We start from the raw sequence: 22,677 nt of genomic DNA, 5'->3' as shown, positions 1-22,677 counted from the left end.
TAGTATCAGGATGCCCATCAAGTATTGGCCAGTCAGGTCTTCATTATTCACTTTGCTATTTCCCAAAGGTATTTTTGAGTAACCATTCCATGCAGTTTAATCTCAGACTAGTGAGAGCGTATCTTTCCCTTTACAAACAATGAGAACTGTTTGTATAATTTGGAATTTTAAAAATAAAAATATGTGAAAAATAAACACTGGATTGTTACAAATGAAACCAACATACAAATAAATACAGCTAAGACTTTAGTGCCCATTTTGAAAATTGTTGGTTTTGAATTATGCAAGATTGATAAATCTGCATATGAATATGGTCTAATTTTGTTGAGCTCTGACCAGCCTTTGGTGCATGTCCCAGCAGAATTCCAGTTTATGAATGAATGATTCATATTAAAAAGCCAAAGTGACAACGTGAGGAGAAGGATCATTTGTCACGTAGTCTGCTAATGCTCTGCTCTGGAGAGTAATATATCAAATTACCCCAACTGAAAACTTGCTGGACCCGTGGTCTTCAATAGAAAATATTTCTCCCATTTTTACCTCCTGTAAACACTTCATTTTTTCTAAAATTTCTGAGAAAGCTAAGGCAAACTAAAATAAGAGGGCAGTAACACGACAAGTTCTTAAGATTTTTTTATCTATTTTGGAGTCGCGTTTCTCAGTGATGAGAAAGAATAAGTAATTTTCCTTCGAATGCTTTGTTTCAGGCACAGTGCTGAGGATTCGCGATTTTATCCCTCTTATTCTGTTTTTTTTAAAATGCTGACTTTTGAAATTATATGATTATGCATACTTTTCTATTAATTTAAGAGGACATTTCTAGCACTTAGGAGCCTGTAAATGCAAATTGTAAAGGAACAAAGTGACTAGTCAAATATAAAGCATTCAAACTTCTAAAATATAATATTTTTTTTAACTCAGATAGTTTTGTGAAGCGCTGTTCATGAATCTTAACTTTTTGCCTGCCAAAACTATGATCAGCAGCAGCTGCATAACACATGGTAGTTATGGCTGCTGGAAAGTCCCTAGAAAAGTCATGTCCAGTGTTTAGCCACTTGACTTCAATCCCAAACAGCAGTGATCCAAAGGGGTAAAGAGACAGAGGAGATATATGACATCTAACAGCCCCGACTGTGTAAGCATCCAAGAATCTGCCGAGTGTTACAAGGAGACAGTATTGTACTCTTTGGTGGATGTTCTCCAAGACCGATGACAATGATTTATTAACTCATTTGTGGGCTTTGCTAACTGGAATGATGGACACAAGTAGTTTCCCTTTTTTTTTTAATTTTTAAATGAAATGTCAAAGGATGGCATTCGTACAGCTGGTCGCACTTTCAAAACCCAATATTCTGCAATACCTGCTCACTGAGTGTTTGCCATACAGGAAAATGGTGGGACTGGGTGAAAAATTAAGGCGTTTCAACTATGCTGCTTTCTAACAGCAATGTTTTTAGTCATGCCAAAGCAGAGATATTTGGAGTACTAACTGTAAAAATACAATTCCAGCAGAACTCGGTATTATTACACAATGATTTTACATTGCTGTAAATTTTCATGTTCACTGTAATAAAAAAGACCTACTTAATGAAAAAAAGTCTAATACAGAAAATAGTTAATTTCTTTATTCCATTCTTTTTCCATCTCAAATTGAGGTTTTGGACCTCCACAGAAGAGATAAGGGCACAAGCAGATAAACTGAATAGTAGCAAATTGCCAAATGATATTCAGTCAAGAACTGGATGATATAGTTGAACAAACTATTGATCTGTAAGTCTGATGACTGTAGTAAGCAAATTAGTGGAGACTGTAAAAGCAGAACTAGGGGACACACGGATAAGTATGATAGATGAGGCAAGAGGCGAAGTGGCCCTCACAGAGAAAGAGGAGTGTTGGCTCACAAAGCCATGAAAGTTATTCGAGGGCATCACCAAGACTGCAGATAGGGGAGATCTGGTTTATATAATTATTTGAATTTTGGAAAGTGTTTAAAGGAAACAAAGAGCCACAGCATAAGAGGGAATGTCCCTCCATGAATTAAAACACTGGCTCAGCAATATAAATAGTAGGTAATTGATTACTTCCCACAGTGACACGCAGCTACCAGTGCAGATCTGCAGAGTTTTCAGGGCGTACGCTGTTCAGCATAATCATAGACAACTGGTAACGGCCATTGGGCAGTAAAGCGACCCATTTTTTTGATGGTATTTTGTTATTAAGAAGAATAGAAGCCTTCTGCCCAGAAAGACTTACAAGGTCCTTACAAAATTCAGTGACTGGTCAATAAAGTAACAAATCATAGAATCATAGAAATATAAAGGACTTTGAGTAAGATTCTGGAATTAAGATAGATACATTATTAGGAAAGGAAGGGAGCACATAATTCTGTACATTATCCACGGTTCTTCATAAATACGAAAATACATGTTTTTCCTGCTTGAATACTATTTAGTTCTCAGCCCCACCAAAATATACTAAAATAGGAATGATTCAAAGAGGGCTAAATGTGGAGGCTAGATGCATTTATGGCTTTAAAGGGAAACTGGGTAAGTTCGCAAAAGAGAAGCATTAACATAAATGTGTAAAAGTATTGTCACTCCAACATACTATAAAAGGATCCCAATTGGTCTAGGAAGAATAGAATGGTTTTGACAAAATAACTTTTTAACTAGAAATTCACTGAAGTCAATATTAATAGTAACAGAGTCCCAACGATTCTCTATAATGTTTTGTCCCTTGTACTCTCTTCATTGCCTGTTCTGTGAAAATGTTGCCAGGCAAATACAATGGTGGGGTTTTTTTATATTTCAAATTCGATGAGCCATAGTTGGAGATGTCTTATTACAGGAAAAGCAAGTCTGGTAAATTATATGATTCAGTAAGGAGTACTGGGGAAAATAATACTTCTGGATTTTCTCCCCAGTGATTTCTGTGTCTTAAATCAGATCTTAAATACCTCAGAAAATGTGTTAAATATTAACTTCAATGTTGTAAAAGTGATTACTGGATACATATTTTTCTCTGCAGGAGAGTTGCCAGTGTGTTTTTATTTGAGAATGAACATTTCTTGCTGGCAAATCTAATGTGTGAAATTCTTTCACAGCATTAAAGCATACCTGTTTTCCATATATTTTGTTTTAAAATGCCTTTTTTTTCTTCCTCCCAAAAGAATCCCAGTATTTGTAATCTCAAACCATGACAAGTGATCAGCCCCCATCATCAAGTAAAATCATTTATACAGCATTAAAATTCATACCATGAGACCTACCTTTTCTGCTAACAATTCTCTGATCTTGCTTGCCTGGAGACGAAATTTCATTAACTGTGACTCCAGAGTTAAACACCTTTCCTTCCAGTTTACAGTACCTTCTGGCTCTGAAAGTTCAGCCATATTTATGCTGGAAAAAGAAAGGGAAAAAATCCCCATGTCAAATTGAGTCTGTATTTAATGTTTGACCTTTTTTTTAGTATACATACTAACGTATTTTCTGTAAATCCCAAGAATGCTCCCAAATTTTGTAGAGGTACAGCTTCATAAAACTTAGTAAGTTAGTCTGCAAAGGCCCTTATCATAACCAGGAGATTTCTGAAATCTGTTGATAATATTTAGGTTTATCATAATTTAATTTCTTCAATTATTTTGGGGCTGCAATATGTTTTACTTAATAAGCACAGACAGTTCACACATTTTAATCTTCATTTACGCTATATATCCTTTCTTACATAATAAAGGCTTGTAGAGAGCTGAGCTTTTGCTAAGAAAAAGGCCTTATATAGGTGTAACTACCTGTGAGTTAGAGGCATATTTGCTTTTATGCAAGTTTAATGTTTGGCAGATGACTCTCTAAAAAGTGTTTTGAAATTCTTATGCTTAATCAAATTGCCTTTAAAATTTAATACTCTTAATGAGATGCAAAGGGGAATTTATTGTTCCAAATCTAAAGGCAGGTGAAAATCCCTAATGGGTCCCCACCCTGAAAAACAATCCCTTTACATTAGCTGTTGCAGATCTCAGGATGTACTGATTCATGCATATTTCGCATTCAAATCTGTGCTTTTATCTACATTTAACTGCTCATCCCTTCTGGAAATGAAGCTCAGTGCCCTTTTGGGCAAGCACTGCTGGAAAATTTATTCAGGATGAGAGCTGGCTCATCATGGTTTGAGTCTGAGAAGCCAAGAAAATCATCTGTGTGTAAGCAGAAGGACTGGGATCTGTTGTATTCCAACTATTTGTAGACAGCTTAATAGAGAGTAAGTGGATGGCTGAATGTAACCATTCAGTCCAAAAGGTTCCCGTGTGAGCGAAGGCCCTGGCCTTCACATGGCTCTGAACATATAGGTTTGGCTTTGAAAATAAAGCTTGAATTCCCCCTAAGTATTCAATTTATCTCTGAAATAACAAACAGCCATAAGAACACCGTACAGTGGAAGGCAGCTGAAGATCACAACAAACGAAAAATTACCAGTCATCAGGTTATGTGGTATGCTTGTCAACTTTGTCATGGACAAGACACTGACAGGAAAGGCAAGTAGCAACTTTTCTCAGTGTGATGAGAGAGGCTGGCACAGGAAAATGATGCATAATATAGATCTCTATACTGCAACTTCTGACCCAGTTAGCATGGATTAATAAGCAATGTCTTTGAGAGCCCCACTCCCCGTGACTACTCCAGTCCTTCAGGAGCCTGGGTTCAAGCAGTCCCTCCCATCATTGGAGGTGGCAGTCCCAGGTCCCCTCCTTCCCCAAGCTCTCATCAGCCAGAAAGGAAGGACCTATGGATTTACGCTTTCCACTGTTTCTGACACCAGGAAGAAAAAAAGAAAAGGCAAAGCATCGCAAGAGAGATCAAAGTCAAGAGTAGGATTCCAAAAAGTCCTTAACTCTTCTTCAATCCACTAGTGTTTTCTAGTCCTCTTCTAAATTTTCAATGTCTCAAATTACTCTCAAGTTCATCATAGCTAGCATGTGAAAAACTCTCACTGATCAAAACTTTCTTTCCTTTCACACACCCTAATTTTTTGTTCCTTTCATTCCAAATCTTACGTTAGAAGGAAGAAGAGGATCACCACAATCACTTGTCTGAAGGTAACTGCTCCATCCTTGACTCTCTCTTCCTCTTGGTCCTGCAGGCTGTGATTCAAGCTGTTAAACCTGAGGTTACAACCATCCCTATTCAGGAATCCTCCACTCAGGAATCCCCACTGAATCACTGGGATTTAAGCACATCATTAAAATAGTTTCCTGAGCTGATCCTACAACACCCGAATTCTGAACTTTACACACACAGTCATTTCAACTGCAAGCCTTCTGGGTGACCTCTGTCTTTTACCACGTCCCCCCTTCTTTCAAGCTTGGCAGAAAACTCCCTGGACTCTCAGGGAACCAGGTTGCTCACCGTTGTCCTGTCCCTAATCCTCGCTCCCTTCTCCTTGTGCAGAGTCCCCATGTTCAAGGGGGGAAGGTGGCACTTCCAAGCAGCAGCTCCTCCTGCTTTACAGAAGAAGCAGAAGTTTCAGCTGCAGATTGATTTCGACAGACAGCCTGGATTCTGCTCTCCTAACTAATGAGGAATGCCAATTTCCTATTAGACTGTCTATTTAGGATTTTTCATAATGTTTTCCTTTTTGACTAAGCACAGCTACGTAAGATGGAGATGAACTCAGCCAATATCTGGTTAACAGTGTTTGCAGTAGTGAAAACACAAATGGATCAAGTTGTGAAAGAATTTTTGCTTTTTTGTAGGGTACGATATTACAGGGTGGAGTTAAAAATGTTTGTCTTTCAACAAACCATTTGAGTAGATGGATTTCTGGCAGCAAACAATGCATTCAGCCAAGTAGTTTCTCAATGTCCAAGCTAATTAATATTCCACTGTATAAACATTAAAGATAAAAAGTTTGAAAATAACTCTTTTTATTGTGGGATGTTTGTCAGAGATTATAATAATTTACTTCATATTTTCCAACAAGCCAATGGGTTCTGGAAATATTTACAGGCACATAATACACTGTTTACAATTGCAGAGTGAATGATCTTAGTTTGAATCAATGACTTCCTGTTTCTTGTTTGATTCCCCAAGGGAGGAAAAAAATGAGTTCATCTCTCTTGGCTAAATAGAGTACTCTGAATCAGCAGTCGAACCTACACAGAGTCCTCCCCTTCTTCCTGCTCCAGTTCCCACCGCAAAGCCCTCCGTTTTCCCCAAAGCTTTAAAAATAAAGTCTTTTGAAAAGTAAACTAAAAAAGAGCACATTAAAGTGGTAAGCTCTAATTATGCCATCAAAAATTAATTGAGACAAGTTTGACAAGTCTGGAAAGATAAAATTCGTCTTTTTCATTTTTTAAGTTTATAAACCTCTTCACAGGCTTCAAGAAGTCAGAATGTCACATTCTCCCCAAAGGGATTGATTTAATTTCCTCTTCTTTGCTGTCTGCTTGGAAATTATCAAAATATATTTCGGAGGAAGGAGGGAACAACGTTCTAGCTTTTTGAAGCAAGTAAAAAATTTACATAGCCCTTATCGCACTGTCAGTGTTTTCCTCTGTTTTTAACAAAATGCTGTGTTTAACTAAACGCTTCGTATTCTGTCCGCATGTTCTGCATGTCCTTTCTCTGCTGGAGAAAGCTTGGCAAGTCCTTCTGTTTCAAAAGGAGTGGGTTTGTGCAGTACATGGCGGGTTCCCTACACCATCCTAAAAAGTTCACCAGCCCCAATGCTTTTGGACCGTACCTCTCGAATTTCAGCCCCCTTTCTTCCACCTTTTCACCCAAACTCACCACTTTCAAATATTTTTGGAGACGTAAAGGTTGGACTGGAGAAAGGAAATGATGAGACACAAAGCGGACCTGTTTGGGAATCAAGGAAGTCATTCTCAGGTTTGCTGCTGGCCAGGGCCCTCACTCATGTCGAAACACTGGTAACTTTATTTTCCATTTGACTCACTTTGCATAATTCCTTGCTCAGGCGAACTAAACTGTAGCCCAAGCTATTTAAAAATTCCTTCAAAATCTATTTTATAAACGTTTTTTCTCCTGCTTCTGAGATATTGATGAGGTTGTTCCCATGAAGCAACACGTCAGCCAGGGCTCTCCCACTCCAGCACTGGGCACAGACCCCCACTAGGCCTCCTGATTTCAGGGGCCAGGCTGTCCCCTTCCCAGCTCGTTACGGAGCTGCTGGCTCCGCAGCTGCCCAGGGACATGGCACAACCCGTGGCTCACCCGCAGAGCGCCGTCGAATGTATGTAGCGAATAGCATTAAAGCACGGCAGATCATTTTACGTCCTTTTCCCGATGACAGCAATTGTAAAGGTCACAGTGTGATATCACACTAGGTACGAATGCTTAATTTTTAGGTGAAATTCTGCAAGCTGGTGGTGTCGATATTTTTAGAAAGAACTTAATTTTGCATGCTTGTTTGGAAGTTGTGTTCTCGCTTTCCATTTTGCAGGGATGGCAGGGCTACGGCAACGGCACTGCCAACCGGGCGACCTTAGGGGACCTAAGTCACCTCAAGCTCGTCTCTCTCCTGCCCGTGGGGACACCGCCTGACGCACCCCCGGGGTACTGCAGTCGGTGACACTGCGGTGACCTAACGCAACGTCACCCTCCACGGTTACAGCGCCGCGTGACGCCATCACACGCCCGACGGAGCCGCCCGGGGCCACCGCGATCGGCTGTCCCGCCGCGCCCGGCCGCCGCGGAGGGAGAGCCGGGGGAGAACGGGGGGAGAGCCGGGGAAGAGCGGGGGGGCCGGGCGCTGCCGCCCGCCCGCCGCGGCCCCGCTCGCAAGGGGAGGGAAGGGGGGAGGCAACGAAAGGGGGGTCAAACCTGGCCGGCCGTGGCTCGCCGCGCTGCCGCGCCGGGCGCCGTCCGGGCTGTGGGCGCTGCGGGGCCGCGGCTGCCCGCGCCCCCCGGCGCCCGCCCCACCATCCCGGCGGCGAGCGGCGCGGGCGCCTGAGCGACGGCCGCCGCGGCCACTGAGGAGCGGGGGGCCGCCCCCGGCGGGGCGCCCGGGCGGGGCCTGCGCGGCGCGGCGGAGGCAGGCGGCGGGGGAAGCCGCCCGGCGCCGGGGGGCCCGTCCCGGGACTGCGGCGGGCGCCGCGGGGAGGGCCGCACCGGCCCGCCCTCGTCGTCCCGGCGGCGGGATGCGCTCCCAGCGCTTCTTCCTCAGGCGGCCTTGCCCGGCTGTTGCGGCCCCGACGGGGCGCCCGCGAGGGAGCGCCGGGCCGGGGGCGGGCGGGGCCGGCGGGCCGGGGCTGTGCGGGGCAGGGTGGCGGGAGTCCGGCGGCTCTCCCGCAGCGAGGGGAGCCGGGTGGGACCGGCCGCACGCCACCGCTGCCTCCCGCCGCTCCCCTCCTCAGAAGGGGCGGCCTGCCTTCACCCCTTTCCCATCCCGGGTGTTTCAGTTCCTTTGTGAATGAGGAATCCTCCCCCTGACTTTGTGTCTATTTCTGAAAGGGAGACTGCGCTCGGAAGACGCGCCCACTTGTCCTGAAGTCCGTCACCTGCAACGCCGGAGCGATTTAAAACTCACCTTTTGTGGAAGGTCATTTGTCAACTTGTCAGCCCGAGGGTTGGGACGGTGCAGCCACCGGGCAATGGTGGGGATATCACGGGATGAACGGGCCTTGCAGAGGCGCCGTGTCCAATAGGTAGCGACAACACACTCTGCGTCTTGGTGCTAGATGGGGTGAAGGAGCAGGTGCATGTGCTGGTGAGTCGCGTTGGCAGCAGGCTCTTCGTCCCCTCCGGCCGAAAAGAGCTGTGAGCACATGTCGGGTAACCAGCCATTTCAGTCCCTTCTAAAAGACTGCCTGAAGTGTTAAAAAGTACTTGGAAAAAGTAATTGGTGTGTTGCTTGGCTGACACGCGCAGGGATCTTCCTCGTATGCACGTTGATTCGGGCCAAGACTTGGGGATTGTATTTTGTTTGGATTGTGATTTAGAGAGGCAAAATGTTTTGCAGGTTCTTCTGGCGCATAAACACACTGCATTTTACCCTAATCACGGGGTTCATTTTTAATGTAGTTGTGCAGAGTTGTCTTTATAAACTACTTCACAATCACCTGTGAGTCAGTGAAAGTGCTTTTTTTTTTTTTTTTTTTTTTTGGTCAGAAGAAGTCTTAAAAGCTCAAATGTTCCCCATTTGGTTACATACACAATTTCATTTTTTCCTATTCAGTTCAGTACAGCCTCCAATTTTCCACTCGCAGTGACCTTAACATATCCAAACAATTTCACTGAAACTGCTTCATTTGCTGGTACTTCTTCCTAAGTGCCTTGTGTATTTTTTAAACACACTGAAAAGATGTATTAAAAACAATTGCTGGCCTAACAAGAAGTGAATCGTTTCCTACCTGATACCTCCTGTCCGGAGTATTCAAGCTACATTAAAAACAAAATAATTGAAAGAAAAGTTTTTCTAGATTAAAAGATTTAGCCGAAAGAATAAAAATCATCATTGGGTTCCTAACAGATACTGTACAAAATGATTTAGCATAGGTGTTTAATGAAACTAGGGCCATATCATTTCCTTGAGTAGTAACACATTCTTTCTAGATACACCCAAGACTGGGGAGAGCCCTTGAATTCAGGGTCTGTGCTGAGCTAAGGAAAAGTGAAGGCTACGTGAATGACATCCTTGGACCACAAGAGGGAGAGCAAAGCCTGTTCACTAAATGAGTGTTTCCTTCTGTTTGTTTTGTGGATTGGCATTTTCTTTGGCCTCAGAATAAAAATGCTCTGCAGTCACGCAGCTCTCGATACTGATAGGAAAAGAGGCATGAAAAAAATATTCTGGAAGAAAGAATAAGGATATTCAGGATTTCCTCTGCACTGCCCTTACCTGTAAATTATGTAGAGGCGGCTAGAAGCTGTGTTCAGTTACTGAAGGGAATAAAATTACCAGTAGAACAATCAGGATGCATAGAACAATATACAACTTTGTTTTGTAATTAGAATGCAATGGGGAAAGGCAAAGACATGAGATAAGCGCAGAAAACTGTTATGCATACAAGCTCAGCCTCACGAAGAGAGACGTTTCTTCTTGCTGTTGTCACTGATGGAGGGTACCTACAGCCAATAATAAAGCCGAGGTGGAGTCTTGCAAGTATGTGCAGAAAATGCAAAAAAATCAGTGCTACAGAGTACGTTGCAGAGGCAAAGTGCAAGATGGGGTATTTGCACCTTGGAACAATCACCTCTAGTAGCTGGCTCACTACTGAAGTAAATCAAAGTCAAACCACCGTGAAGTATTTGTTTTTCCCAAAGAGTTAGGTGTGGACTAAAGATGCGTGTGTTGTATGGTTTTTATTGTCCATAACTGATTTGAATGCAAGAAAGTAAGTTCCAAGTTTCTGGTTGTCTTATTAAACAATAACCTCATTTGTTCTGAAGTATTATGATCACTGTAACACGCAAAACATCTGATCAAGAGCGTGGAAGCCAAAGAATGCCACTAGCTCAATTTCAGAGATGATCAAGTTAGTGTCAAACCTGCAACTAGAATGTAAAATCTGGGGTTTTATGAGACTTTCCTGAGTACTTGGAACGTGACTCTGACATGCTGGATCAGAACCGTACCCCTGTCATGACAGATGGAGCTTTTTCTGGTTCTCTCTCACGGAGATAAACATTGCAGCCATTTAAGTTGACGTATTTTAGGGTGGTATGTATGTCTGCAACTGGAAAATATATTCCAGAAAACATCTTGTGATTCCAAAACCTTAGATTAGACACTATCTTCTGTAAGTTCATTTCTACAGGGATTCTTTGAAAGGATGACGTGTATATTTGAGACATAATAGAGAAAAGTTCCCATAACATTGTTTATACTAGTTGCAATTGCAAAAGAGTATAGAAAAAACCAGACCATCTTCAGATACTGTTCGAGTTAATTAAAAAGTCTCTTTCTTGGAAAAAAAAAGCTTCAAAGGTTTTGTTTAAGTGGAGGAGGGGAAGGGAGAAAGATCAGTCCTGTTCAATTCACGTTATTACCATGACATATCTTAGTATGTTGCCTGTGGTATTTGGGCTTTGGTACTTTTGAATGGAAAAAAATCTATGCTTGCTTCAGTTACTAATAAAGGCTTTTTCTAGGGAAGAAACAGATGGCTCATGGGAAGGTCCATGGCTTCCCTTTAAAAGCAAAACCTCTTTTTAATTGTTTGGCGCCACAGAGTGGTAAAATTCTATATTGCTCTAAATAATCAATTTCTGAGAGTTTTCAGATTTTAAGCTCATCATCTCCCTCTGAAATAAACTTAAAATATAAAATATTTTACTTACTGGATGTAGGCATAGCTCAAGAAGACTGGAATTTACAGCTTCAACATTAACGTTTCCAACAGCGTGGGTTAGGATGTTTCCTTTGAGAGGGATTTTCACTGGTGGATGTTGATTTGTCAAAACTGTAAAGGCTACGAACATAAATCCAGCACTTCAGAAGAACCTTCTGATGAACTGCAGAAACATGCTCAGACATTACAGTAAAAATGGCTGTACCCGCTCAGGCTGGGGGCCCATCTAGCCTGGTGTCCAGCCGCTTGGCTGTCGTCCTCAGCCACTGCCCAGGGAAGTTAAGTGTTATTTCCCCAAAACACTATCCCAGTCCCCAGTTGCTTTGTGGTTCAGGGGCTTTGTGAACCAGAAGTTTTGTGTTTTGAAGCTTTTGCTGGTTTTGTTTTTTTTCCTCCCATGATTTAGTCCAGCTGCTTTTAAAGAAATGTAATTTTCAAGATCCAAAATGTCCTAGGACGATGAGCAACACGGTTTAAATAATCAATTTTGTTTTGGACGTGCTGTCTCCTTGTTTCATTTGATGCCCTTAGTTTTTGCAGAGAAGTGAAAAATTATTTTAGACATTTCTGTCTTATTCAATTTCAGTAGTTTCTCTTCGAGAGTGAAGATAATGGCTTCCCAGAGAAGCCCCTCTCTACCCTTGGCTCTCCTTCTTACCCTACCTCACCCCCTTGGCAGTCCTACTGTATTCTTTTTGTGCAGGGATGAACACTGTGCATAGAGTTCAAAGTGTATATGTATTTATACAGTGTCATAGTGATGTTTTCTAGTTGTTCTTTTATTCTCTCCCTAGCAATTTCAAACACTGCAATTGTTTTTTCGGTCTCTCCAAGGTCTCTGGCACACAGCAGCGCACACGGGAGCCATGACACCAGTGTTTAAAGGGTCTGTTGCTCCTTATCAGCAGAATAGGAATGATGAAGACAGAGTGACTTGGCTTTTCAAGGTATTTAAGCCTAATAACCCATGCCCAGCGAGCTGCTCAGAGGTGGTACATGGTCTAGTTCTAAACAAGTTATTTTGGATACTGGAAACATGGTGCTCTTGGGGAACAGAGTAAATAAAGTGCGTGGGTCTTGCATGCTATGGTTTAATTTCTTGAGATAACTGCTCTACAACATACTATGAAGCATGGATTCTGCGACTGTTACCTGACAGCTCCCTGGCATCGATGCTTCCTCTAACTGAAAAAAACTTGGGGAGAGTAAAGCTTTTTTGGAAGGGAGGAAGTTGCTGGACAGTTATCCCTTGCAGGACAGAAAATGAGCTGTATGAGAATACATAAAGCTGCGGCCTGGAAAGGGTTCCCCTGAAATTGGGGGACCTGTAGGAAGAGGATCCTGTTGAATGTGAAATGAGCAGGTGTTGGATTGAGCACAAGGAACTGGGGACTTAACTGAGCTTGTTGGAAGCTTTGCTTACACTCAGTGAGGATGTGTTGTCTGATTTAGCTGGAAGGTTAAATCACATAGGAGCATTCAATCTCTCTCGAGCTGGAGATAGCCCAGCATTTTAAGTAGGTCACTGCAACGCGTAGTGCCAAATAATGGTGTCAGTTTCCCAGAAACGGCTGAACACAAACCAGGGGGAAAATCAACCAACCAACAGAGAAAAAAGTCAAATTATTTTCCATGTGTTTGGATATGGTTAAACCTTTTCTCAGCTCCTTTGGCCATGACTGTGTCTGAAGTCAGAAGGTACTGTGAGACTGAAGTGTTAAAGGGGGATCCAGAAGTTTGTTGAAAGTCCCGAATGGGCGCTCTCATGCACTCTAGCTGTTTTAGATTGCTAAGAAAAATCACTGTTGGATGAAAGTAAAGTGGCAAGGAATGTGTTTTGTTATATTTTCCCCCTTTTCCTTACCAAAACGTTATTGCTCTTGAATCTTAATGGAAGCACGACTACTATGTTGAGCTGGCATTTGACAACAACCACTTTTGCAATAACCATTTTGACAATGAGTGCAAGATTTCCCTTTTGCTAGAAACAACCCATGGACTCAGGAAAGACCATCCCCGTTCAGTAGCCTGTTGCTTGCAAACGACGTACTTGTTACTTATGGTATACTCATAGGGGACCTGGAAGGATTGTGAAAGGTAGATGACAGATGTTGAAAACTTAAAAGAAAAATCTGCTCTGAAATGCTTATATATATGTAAGCATTTAGATCTATAAATGCATTTTTATATATATTATATATTTTTATATACATAAAATAACTGGGCTTTGTTAATTATTTTACAGTTTAAGAAAATGTGGAGGCACTGGCGCATTAGGTATTGCTGTGAAGGATCAAGATACATGGTTAAGAGGAAACAAACAAATGGAAGGCGCTTTTCAAATGAAGTTTATTGGATTTTTGCAAAGCATTTATGCAAACCTCTTTCCACTCCTTGGGAAAATAAAAAAAGGGGAAGGAGGGAAGAATTTGTGACTAGAGCAGCTCGATTCACGTTGGATGCCTTCCTGGGATTTGCTTCCTCTGGCTCTGGAAGGTGGCCAGCCCTGGAGGGAGGCCTCCCAGCCACTGGGTACCGCGAGGGCCCATGACAAATCAGGCTCCGAAGGACGCAGCATCTGAAACTGCTGAGGAACCTCAGGGTCTGAGGAGTGAGCAGAATTGTTCAGAGGGAAACACAAGCTATCGCGATCAGGAGATACATCAAAGTCACCACCAGTTTCTCCAAAAGTTGAGAGCATGTTTGAAAACCAAGAACGCAGCCGTGCCTTGCGAAGGCCCGCGACCCTCACGTTGGTTCATCTTTTTGCTAAGACAAACGCTTGCCGAAGGAACCGGATGGCGGCTCGGCCTCGGGGCTGGGGCTGGGGCCGCCGGCGGCGCCGGGAGGCACCTGCTCGGGCGCCCCGGCAGCACCGCGGCCGTCGGTCGGCCGCCCTGTCGGTCCGTCGGTGGGTGGCTGCGTGAGGCGGAGCCTGGGCGGGGCGGGGCGCACCCTGGTTCGCGGCACGTGGTGCGGGCGGGGCGGCGGAGACCGGGAAGGGGAGCTGCGGCGGCGGGTGAGTCTCCCCTCGGGTGAGGGGCGGGCAGGCTCCTCCCGCCATTTTCATTCCCTCCGCCGCGGTCTCCGTGGCGGCCCCGCGGCTGGCTGCTTCCCCGGGCCCGCCTTGCTGCCCGCTGCCAGGCGGGGAGGCCCCGGGGGCTGCGCCGGGGCCGGCGGCTGGCGCGGCCCGGCTGGGAGCTGCCGGGGGGGCGCAGGGTTCCTTGGGCCGCCTCGGTGGGCCGGGGAGGGCGGGAAGCGCCGGAGCGACAGCGGGGCCCGGCTGCGCCCTCCCCTGCGGCGCTGCGGGCCCGGCTCCTCCTTCTGCTCCCTGCGGCCGCCGGGGGCTGGCGGGCCCGGCGCGCTGTTACCGTCCTGGGCAGCGGGGCCCAGCCGGGCCCTGGCACGCCGGCGGGCGCTGTGGTGTGGTGCCCGCCGCCCGGGGAGAAAGGCTGAGGCCACCTGTTGTTATAAGAAAATAAAAGGAGTTAAGCTTTCTGATCGCTGTCAGCTGGGGCTAGGTAACAGGCCAGGGGATCTTACCAGTGTATATAGGTATGTGGAGGGAGGGTGCAAGGAAGATGGAGCCAGGCTCTTTTCAGTGGTGCCCAGTGCTAGGACGGGGCCGCGGGCACAGGGTGACACACAGGAGGGTCCCTGCAACCATCTGGGACCACCAGGTGTGATGTGAGGTTGCCCGAGCCCTGGCACAGGGTGTCTGGAGAGGCTGTAGGGTCTCCATCCCTGGAAACTTTCAAAAACCACCTGGTCGTGGTAACTGGCTCCAGGTGTCCCTGCTTGAGCAGGGGCTTGGACCAGACGGCCTCCAGAGGTCCCTTCCAGCCTCCACTGCTCTCTGATAACGAGCTCATGAGTCAGTGAAACTGTAGTGCACATTAAATTGCCGTTACCTTAAAGAAGAAAAATAACTTGCTATTTGTAATGTCCATTATAGTGAACACATAACTGGTTGATACATTGTAAAGAAAGAAAACTGCTTTGCTACACAGTTCTAACTTTATATTAATACAAGTTAAATTATTTCTGAACTGTAAAACAGCAACAGAAGTTTTGTGGTGTAATTCCCATGCTTCTGCACGGTATTTTCAAACTGATCTAGGGGCGTGCCACAGACTACATAACAAGTGCACTAGAAACTGCAGTGAGGCAGTCTGTCAGTCAGCCAGCAAATCCTGAAATCCCATTTTCAATGTCTTTCATTTTGTGCCATGAAATATGGGTGAATTTTGGAGAGAATGCTTGAAATAGTTGAAGTTGATAGAGGGCTATTATCTTGAAAAAAAAAAATTGCACAGATAATGCAATAAAGATTATTTCAGGACAGTGAAAAGATCATTGTCATAGGAAGTGTTTGTAATGCTTTTAAAACAATGTGACCTGGTTTGTTTGGGGTTTGTGGTTTGTGTTTTTTTTTTTTCCCTTTTTGAGCACGTATCTCTTCATCAGCTAAAATGGTTTTAAAGAAGAAGAAGGAAATTCAGGTAGATGCATTCTTTCTTGACCATCGGCAGCTTGAAAAACTTCAGAGTAAGTATTGGGGTTTTTTCCTGAACTAACGAGTAATGTCTTTTTCTGATAGTAGAATGTGTTTGAGTAGCTACTGAAATTGATCTGGTTTGGGTTTTTTTTATTGTTATATTCTATTTCTGGTATTTTTCTTGGGTTTAGGTGTGTTCGCTCTTCTGTGGTTTGTTTTTATTTTGTAATGACAATGACTTCTTACCTTGGCAGTGCTAAAAGAATCCTTTAGGGCACTGTGTCTTTGGTTTGAAAACTCTTTGTTTTTATCATTGATGTGAAGGTGGTAGAAGGTCCTTCTTGTGATCCCACTTGCAGGCCTGTAATTCAGTGCTACCTGAAGTACTAGCCTTAATATATGGGATAATACTGAATTTCAAAGAATCACAGAATGGTTGATGTTGGAAGGGACCTCTGGAGATCATCTTGAGTGTATTTTCCTTGGCTTTCTATTTTCTGTAGTTCTCTTGATTTAAAGATACTGTTCAAATGCTCTTTTATGTTGTGGGAGGGTTTTTTGTTTGATTGATCAGTGATCTTTACTTAAAGAAAACCCCACAGAAACTAAAAATGAGTAACACAAGGTTTGTATACTAAACTTACTCTGAGGTGCTCCTTGCCTTTTGGTCAGCACTGGTGAGACCACACCTGGAGTGCTGAATCCAGTTCTGGGCTCCCCAAGTACATAAGATGTGGACATACTGGAGAGAGTCCAGTAAGGGGCTACTAAGATGATGCAGGGCCTGGAGCATCCCTGCTATGAGGAAAGGCTGAGAGCGCTGGTGAAGAGAAGGCTCTGGAGGATTTTCTCAATGTGTAAAAAACATTTGAAAGGGCCTGTAAAGAAGACAGAGCCAGGCTTTTTTCTGTGTTGAACAGTGATGGGATGGGAGGCGATGAGCACAAACTGAAACACAAGAGGTTTCCTCAGAACATCAGGAAACATTTTTTTTTTTAATGTGGGGTGACTGAGCACTGGCACAGGTTTCCCAGGGAAGTTGGGGAGCCTCTGTCCGTGGAGGTATTAAAAAGCCATCTGGCCACGGTCCTGGGCAGCCTGCTCCAGGTGACCTGTTTGAGCAGTGGGGTAGGACCAGATGACCTCTAGAGGTCCCTTCCAACTTCAGCCATGCTGTGGTTTTGTGAAACTTGTCTTCATACTGAAGATAAGGCCTACTATACGTTGCAGTGAAACTTGGGTGTTGTTTTTTTTCATTTGTTAGAAAAAAAAATTGGTGTTAAGTTGTTGTAAGGGATTGTGGCACCAGTAGGTTTACTGGAACAGGAAAAAAATGAAGAAGTAAGCAGGGATGTTGTCTTATAAATCATGTACTGTTTATGCTGCTGATTTTAATTCCTTTCTAAAAGGAGACTCTTCTTCCACATGTAGGGTTTTCAAAGGCTGAAGAGCAAAACCTGGCATCCCTGCTTCTGCACTGCGCACAGCTGAGCAATGGCATCCAGCAGATCCAGTGTATTAAACAAGTAAGGCTTCACTGTTGTTAGTGTGGTTTTTGGTAACTGACAGTGTGTTGTGTTCCCATGTTAATGGGAAATACAGTTCTAAAATAAACTCTATAATGTTTTAAACACCCTTGGAAACAGGTAAAAAGCAGTTGTTACTGCTGCAGGTCTATTGGGTAGAAATGTAGTGCTAATATTTAAATTAGCAAGGGCTACAGTTACTGAAAATGATGGAAGGCCAGTGATACCAAGTTTCCTATTTTCTATGTAGGTACTTTTCATATGAAAGGTGTTCTTGGAATGTTATTTAACACCTGAAACTCAACAAGTTATGGTAAAGAGAGGACAGTTTTGCACCGTATACTTGGATGAGAGGGAATTCTGCCTCTGTTAGTGATCAGGGTATATCCAGAGTTTTTGTTGACCATGTGTTCTGTTGATTATAGATTATGCCTTTGGTAAAGACGATGGATCAAATGTCTGCATGTAATCCCATGGCTAAAGCTTGTTTCGATATTTTGGGAGAGGTGTATTTTTCACTAGGTGCGAAGAATCCCTTGAAAAAAGTATTAGCAAGGTAAAAAAATTGAATAGTAAGTGCTTTGTTTTTTTAAAATGCTCTCCTTACCTAGAAGTCAGTAATTTGTTGTGCACTACAAATTTCTGTAGCTTAATAACTGAAAATTTGTGATAGTAATATGTGAATATGTACTGGTTTTCTTGCTTAGTTAAAAATCTTAATTATAAATAATAGAGTATATCATGGATAAATAACTTCAAAGTAAAGTATTACTGTGAGTATTACTGTGAGCATTAGTGTGAGCTGATTGTGCTGTTTCTTACTGTTGCAGTTCACTGAACAGTCTTCCTGAAGAGTTCATGGCGATGGCTTTAAAAAGCTTTGTATGCTGCCTTAGGGAAGAACTGAAAACCACAGACATATATTTGTACAGAAAGGTGCTGGACAACCTTGCTTGCTGTATGGAGGACTTCAGCTTAGGTATGATGACACTGAATATGTTGCGTTCTCGTTCGACTTGCTCAGCATTGGTTTGCATCTTGGTGGGGCACCTAATAGTAATGTTTACATCTTTATTTATGTGAAATGGACAGTACTGGCTAGTATTCACTAGTTAAAATGTATTTTCTTTCCTCTAGGTAGAGCAAGTGTTAAGAACCTGTTTGAAGAAGGTAAATTTATATTTATAGTAAAATAAGTTTCACTTATTTTTGTGAGGGGGGGATTTGATTTTGTGGGAGATTACAGGGGAGAGGGTTGTGTGTGAAGAAGTCACATGAGATAGGCATAAAAATCTATCAGGTCTGATTTCCTCCTGGTTAATTTTTAATAACTAGTACCCTCACATGGTACTTTCTTGTCAAAGAGTTTCCCTTGATTTGTACATTTAATTTCCAGGGGTCAATCTTGCTTTGTTGAGCAGTCCTAGATATAAATCTGAAAAGGTAGCAGTGAGTGATTCTTAAAGGGCTGGGGGAGTTGATGCTACTTTACATGAAGTATTCGCTGTCCTGTGCCTCCTGATGAAGCTGCCTGTGGGAACACTGAGCTGTTGACGGTCAGTCTTGACTACAGCAAGCCTAGGCCTGCTGTGGCAAGAATTTTGTTCGGCAAAAATTTGGCAGAAGTCTCATCTGCTGGTAATATAGGATAACTTGACGTATTGTGCCCTCAGCTTGCAGATAATGTTCACAGGTTCCTGTGGACACTTTATGGTTTCTCTGTCTTTAGCTCTTGGTAATTTCAGCTTTTCATTGAGGAACCATAAATTCAGTACCTCACAGGATTAGGCCAAGTGGGTTGGAAACTCTTGTTTTGTACTAAGTTGTCACAAACCAGCTTGAGATTTTGCTTTAACATTGCATCTTTGGATCTGCACTGTAATTTCAGTTTAATTTGTTTACAGAGTGGAAGGAACACCACTGTATGGATAACTGTTCATTGTGTTAATGGACACAAGTTGCTCTTGGGGAGATTCGATTGGACATGAGAGGGAAATTTTTCACAGTGAGGACAGTCAACCACTGGAATAATCTCCCCAGGGAAGTGGTTGACTCGGCCACGTTGGACACTTAAGATTTGGCTGGACAGGCTGCTGGGCCATCTTGTCTAGACTGTGCTCTTCCTAGAAAGGTTGGGCTAGATGATCCCTGAGGTCCCTTCCAACCTGTGATTCTGTATGATTCTGTGTCTGGGCATGATGTGTGTTTGTGATTACTTTGCTGGAATTTTTCTGTTCTATTTCTGTTTTAAATAAATTAATAACATAACTATTTTCACCAGTTCTTCAGTTTCTGCAGAAGTCGCTACTTGGCATACGGGAAGAAAACAGGCAAGTTAATTCAGTATGAGCTGTATTTTATCTGGTTTTATTTCACTCTTGCAAGATAACCTGGTATGGTTTGGAATATCACTTTGATAGCCATACATTGATGAGAGATGGGGATGTCATTTTACAATGTTACATATTTTAAACGAAAACTGCTGATGAATTTCTTTTCTTTTGTGGCAGTATGATATAAAATAAGAGGGGGAAGGAGGAAAATTAAAGGTAGTAATATTTAAGGCACTGATGCTCTTAGAGCTACTACTTTTAAGGGAGGCCTTTGAGTTGTGGTTTCATTACCTGAATTGTGACTGAACACTGTAATTAATAGATACGCTTATTAAAATTCAGGTGGAGTAATACTCTTCCACTTTCCATGAGTGTTTAATTCAGTGTTGATACTCTGTTTAGTCTGTCACAGCAGTCATCATTTAATATCTTGACTTTTCCAACATTGAATAAAGTAAAACCCCTTCACTGTGGTCTCTTGTGTTGCAGCTGGGGGAGAAGGCTGCTTAGTGGAGTGTTTTGTACATTAGAAGTTTACGTGTTGTCTGTCTTCATGTTAGGAAAAAATCCAATCACAGAAATGTGGTTTGCGCATGGGGGAACTGCTTGAAACTCTAGAAGGGAGCAGCACTGTGTTCCGCTCGTTTTTTTAGAAAGTTTCTGGAAAAGTTCAGCTCTGCCCAGGCCAAATCAAACGGGTGAAAGTTTGTCACAGGAACCTGCAGAAACTGTAGTAGGATTTGTCATTATGTTTTTTAACTTAATTTTAAAGCGGGGTCCTTGAGTCTGCTTCTTGTTTTCCTATAGTTACGTATGTGATCAACTCAAACAATAAATTAGTTTTTACCATTAATTCTCTCTGAAGTTGGCAGAATGTAGTTTGCTGGGGATGGTGAAGAATGGTTTTAATGTCCTTTTTGTGTGTATGTCTGTCTGTCTTTTCCACAGAAAGAATCATGGAAATTGTATTGTTCAGACTCAGTTGATGCATGATTTACTGATAGCCATTAAAGTTTCAATGACGATTGTACAGAAATTACAAGAAAATATCCAGGGAAGTCTTTGGAAACACAATGAGTCTTTTGTTTGGCAAAGTATGTGTAGTTTACTGAGAAGCTCCACAAACTTCCTAATGGATGGTAAGTTTAATAACATTCAAACCCAAATATTATGATTAAGTCAGTCTTGTTGTCTTTGTGGTAAACACAACCTGTAGGTATAAAAAACTTAGTTTAGCTTGAATGGAAATTGAACTGAGATAAATGGGAGTGGGAGCAGTAGTAGGTCTTTCGGTGAGCTATGATTTGTAGATCGTAATTTTGGAATGTACAGTTTAACTTGTCCTGCTACAAAAAACCCATGTAAATGCTATTACTGATAATCTAGAAACTAACAAATACTTTTGAGACTTACCGGATCTCTGTGCTGACCAAAAGTTTATACATCTGTGTGAATTATGCTGTCAGAACAGAACTATTGGTGTACTATAACTAATTACGTTTACTTCTTATACAGATATTTTTGTACAGTAGAATTTAGTATAAATGCCAATGGGCTCTGCCACAGTCTTCTGTCTTACTGGGCGGCTCTATATTTTTTATCTCTTAAAAGGCATTAATGGTTTCCTATTACACTAGACTATAAATTCGTTGATATTTGCTATCCAGGCAGACACTACAGATTTGTGATTATACAACTACAAGTGGTCTAGGAAAATTAAATACCATCTTTATAATTTTGAGACATAGTTCTAGCACACAATGTTTGCTGAACTCTAATGTATAATACCTTTCTCTGCCATGCAGCAACTCTCCTGCAAACTGTTCAGACTACTTCAGGACTGGCTGTTATTCTGTTTACTAAAGCTATGTATGAGCCAGCTGAAGAATTGCCTTCCTTGGTAAGTGTATTTCTTCACTAAAGACTCTGAAATGTCATTGTATCGTTAATCAGTGCTACCAGTGCTGATACAGATAGCAGGACTCACCAACCTCCGTATCAGTCTTTTGCTGGAGTAGAAATCTTTTATTCTCTCCTAGCCATATGAAATAGTAAGATGAGGGTTCTGAATTCAAGAAAAATGATCTAGAAGAAATCTCTTCAGATCTTCTAACATTCTCAGTTATGCACAAAATAGCTTTTCTCCTGTGCTGAGACACTGTAATGGGTGTTATTTTGCTGTTACAGGTTAGTGACTTGCTTCTTGGGTCAATGAAACACGCAGGGGTGCCATCATGGTTTGTGAGTATCTGTGGGTCTCTGTGTACGGAAGAACTCCCTGACTCAGTCCTTCTTTTTCTTTGCCATGGAGCACTGGCTATGCTGGAATGGAAAAATGGCAGCATGTGTGAAAATGGAGAGAAACTATTATTAGATATTGCATCAGTCCTGTTGTCTTTGAGTTCAGAGTAAGTGTGTTTTGAATTTTATTGTTTCATGTTTGGGAGGAGGGGGTAGATCTTTTTACTTGTGTTTTTGCACAGCTTGTATGGTCCTGGTGGAATATCTCTCTGATGTTTTCAGTGTAATCATAGAATCATTTAGGTTGGAGAAGACCCTAGTTTCTGCCACAGATTGTGTCATCTTTTTAATATATTCAGAATAACTCTATAAGCTTGAAAAATATGTCTTCATATTGCATAGTTAGTTCTAAGTTACCATTTTCTCTTGCATGCTAAAATGAAATTCTGTTTTTCTAACATAAGTGGGATTAGTTTATCAACTACCTGATGGTAAGATGTGGCAGAATCAGTTCTTATGTAGACAGATAAATTTTAGTTTCAGGACATCACCTCCTATGCTTTTAAAAGTACAAAAGAAAACAAAGTGTGGTAGTGAAGTAAGATGAGTTTTAATTTTTTTTCTGGTTGCAAGCATTGACTACCAGCACTGTTGGATGGGAGATTAAAACATGTGTTTAGTTCAACCTTTGTTCCTGCCTTGGAGGTCAGTTTTGTGATTCTGTTTTTGCACATGTGGTACTCAGTTTTTTATATGGCAATGAAAAAGTTATAT

At 42.5% G+C, this 22,677-nt stretch overlaps 2 protein-coding genes and 1 long non-coding RNA gene across 11 annotated transcripts in view; 2 read left to right on the top strand and 1 right to left on the bottom strand.

Moving 5' to 3' along the window:
- Window positions 1-7,979, bottom strand: part of PLEKHH2 (pleckstrin homology, MyTH4 and FERM domain containing H2) — a 57,086-nt gene extending 49,107 nt beyond the window's left edge. The window contains exons 1-4 of one of the 4 annotated variants that reach the window (XM_075089040.1): window positions 7,836-7,979; window positions 6,783-6,851; window positions 5,048-5,213; window positions 3,269-3,398 (exon numbers count right to left, since the gene is read on the bottom strand). In XM_075089040.1, coding sequence (XP_074945141.1) covers window positions 3,269-3,391 — 123 coding nt within the window. In that variant the 5' untranslated portion in view covers window positions 3,392-3,398; window positions 5,048-5,213; window positions 6,783-6,851; window positions 7,836-7,979. Of the gene's footprint in view, window positions 1-3,268; window positions 3,399-5,047; window positions 5,214-6,782; window positions 6,855-7,835 lie in introns of those variants that run through there. The other 3 variants (XM_075089037.1, XM_075089036.1, XM_075089038.1) reach the window with 3 other exon arrangements.
- A 279-nt stretch (window positions 7,980-8,258) lies between these two features.
- On the top strand, window positions 8,259-13,745 carry LOC142055288 (uncharacterized). Its single transcript, XR_012659885.1, has 3 exons — window positions 8,259-8,659; window positions 12,140-12,252; window positions 13,551-13,745. It is a non-coding gene; the product is annotated as an uncharacterized LOC142055288 (long non-coding RNA).
- A 534-nt stretch (window positions 13,746-14,279) lies between these two features.
- The window catches only part of THADA (THADA armadillo repeat containing), a 165,271-nt gene continuing 156,873 nt past the window's right edge, over window positions 14,280-22,677 (top strand). For 5 of the 6 annotated variants that reach the window (XR_012659875.1, XM_075089029.1, XM_075089032.1 and 2 more), the window contains exons 1-10: window positions 14,281-14,326; window positions 15,760-15,853; window positions 17,235-17,329; window positions 17,755-17,885; window positions 18,160-18,308; window positions 18,467-18,499; window positions 19,611-19,659; window positions 20,611-20,801; window positions 21,468-21,562; window positions 21,850-22,070. Coding sequence is in view for 5 of the 6 variants with exons in the window: in XM_075089029.1 (XP_074945130.1) it covers window positions 15,778-15,853; window positions 17,235-17,329; window positions 17,755-17,885; window positions 18,160-18,308; window positions 18,467-18,499; window positions 19,611-19,659; window positions 20,611-20,801; window positions 21,468-21,562; window positions 21,850-22,070 (1,040 nt within the window). In the remaining variant the exon portion in view is untranslated. Of the gene's footprint in view, window positions 14,327-15,759; window positions 15,854-17,234; window positions 17,330-17,754; window positions 17,886-18,159; window positions 18,309-18,466; window positions 18,500-19,610; window positions 19,660-20,610; window positions 20,802-21,467; window positions 21,563-21,849; window positions 22,071-22,677 lie in introns of all 6 variants that reach the window. The other variant, XM_075089031.1, reaches the window with a different exon arrangement.

This window comes from Phalacrocorax aristotelis, chromosome 3 (genome assembly GCF_949628215.1).
Source record: "Phalacrocorax aristotelis chromosome 3, bGulAri2.1, whole genome shotgun sequence".
In the NCBI taxonomy this organism is placed as follows: domain Eukaryota; kingdom Metazoa; phylum Chordata; class Aves; order Suliformes; family Phalacrocoracidae; genus Phalacrocorax; species Phalacrocorax aristotelis.
The sequence above is the reverse complement of the archived record's forward strand: the minus strand, read 5'-3'. Positions and strand labels throughout refer to the sequence as shown.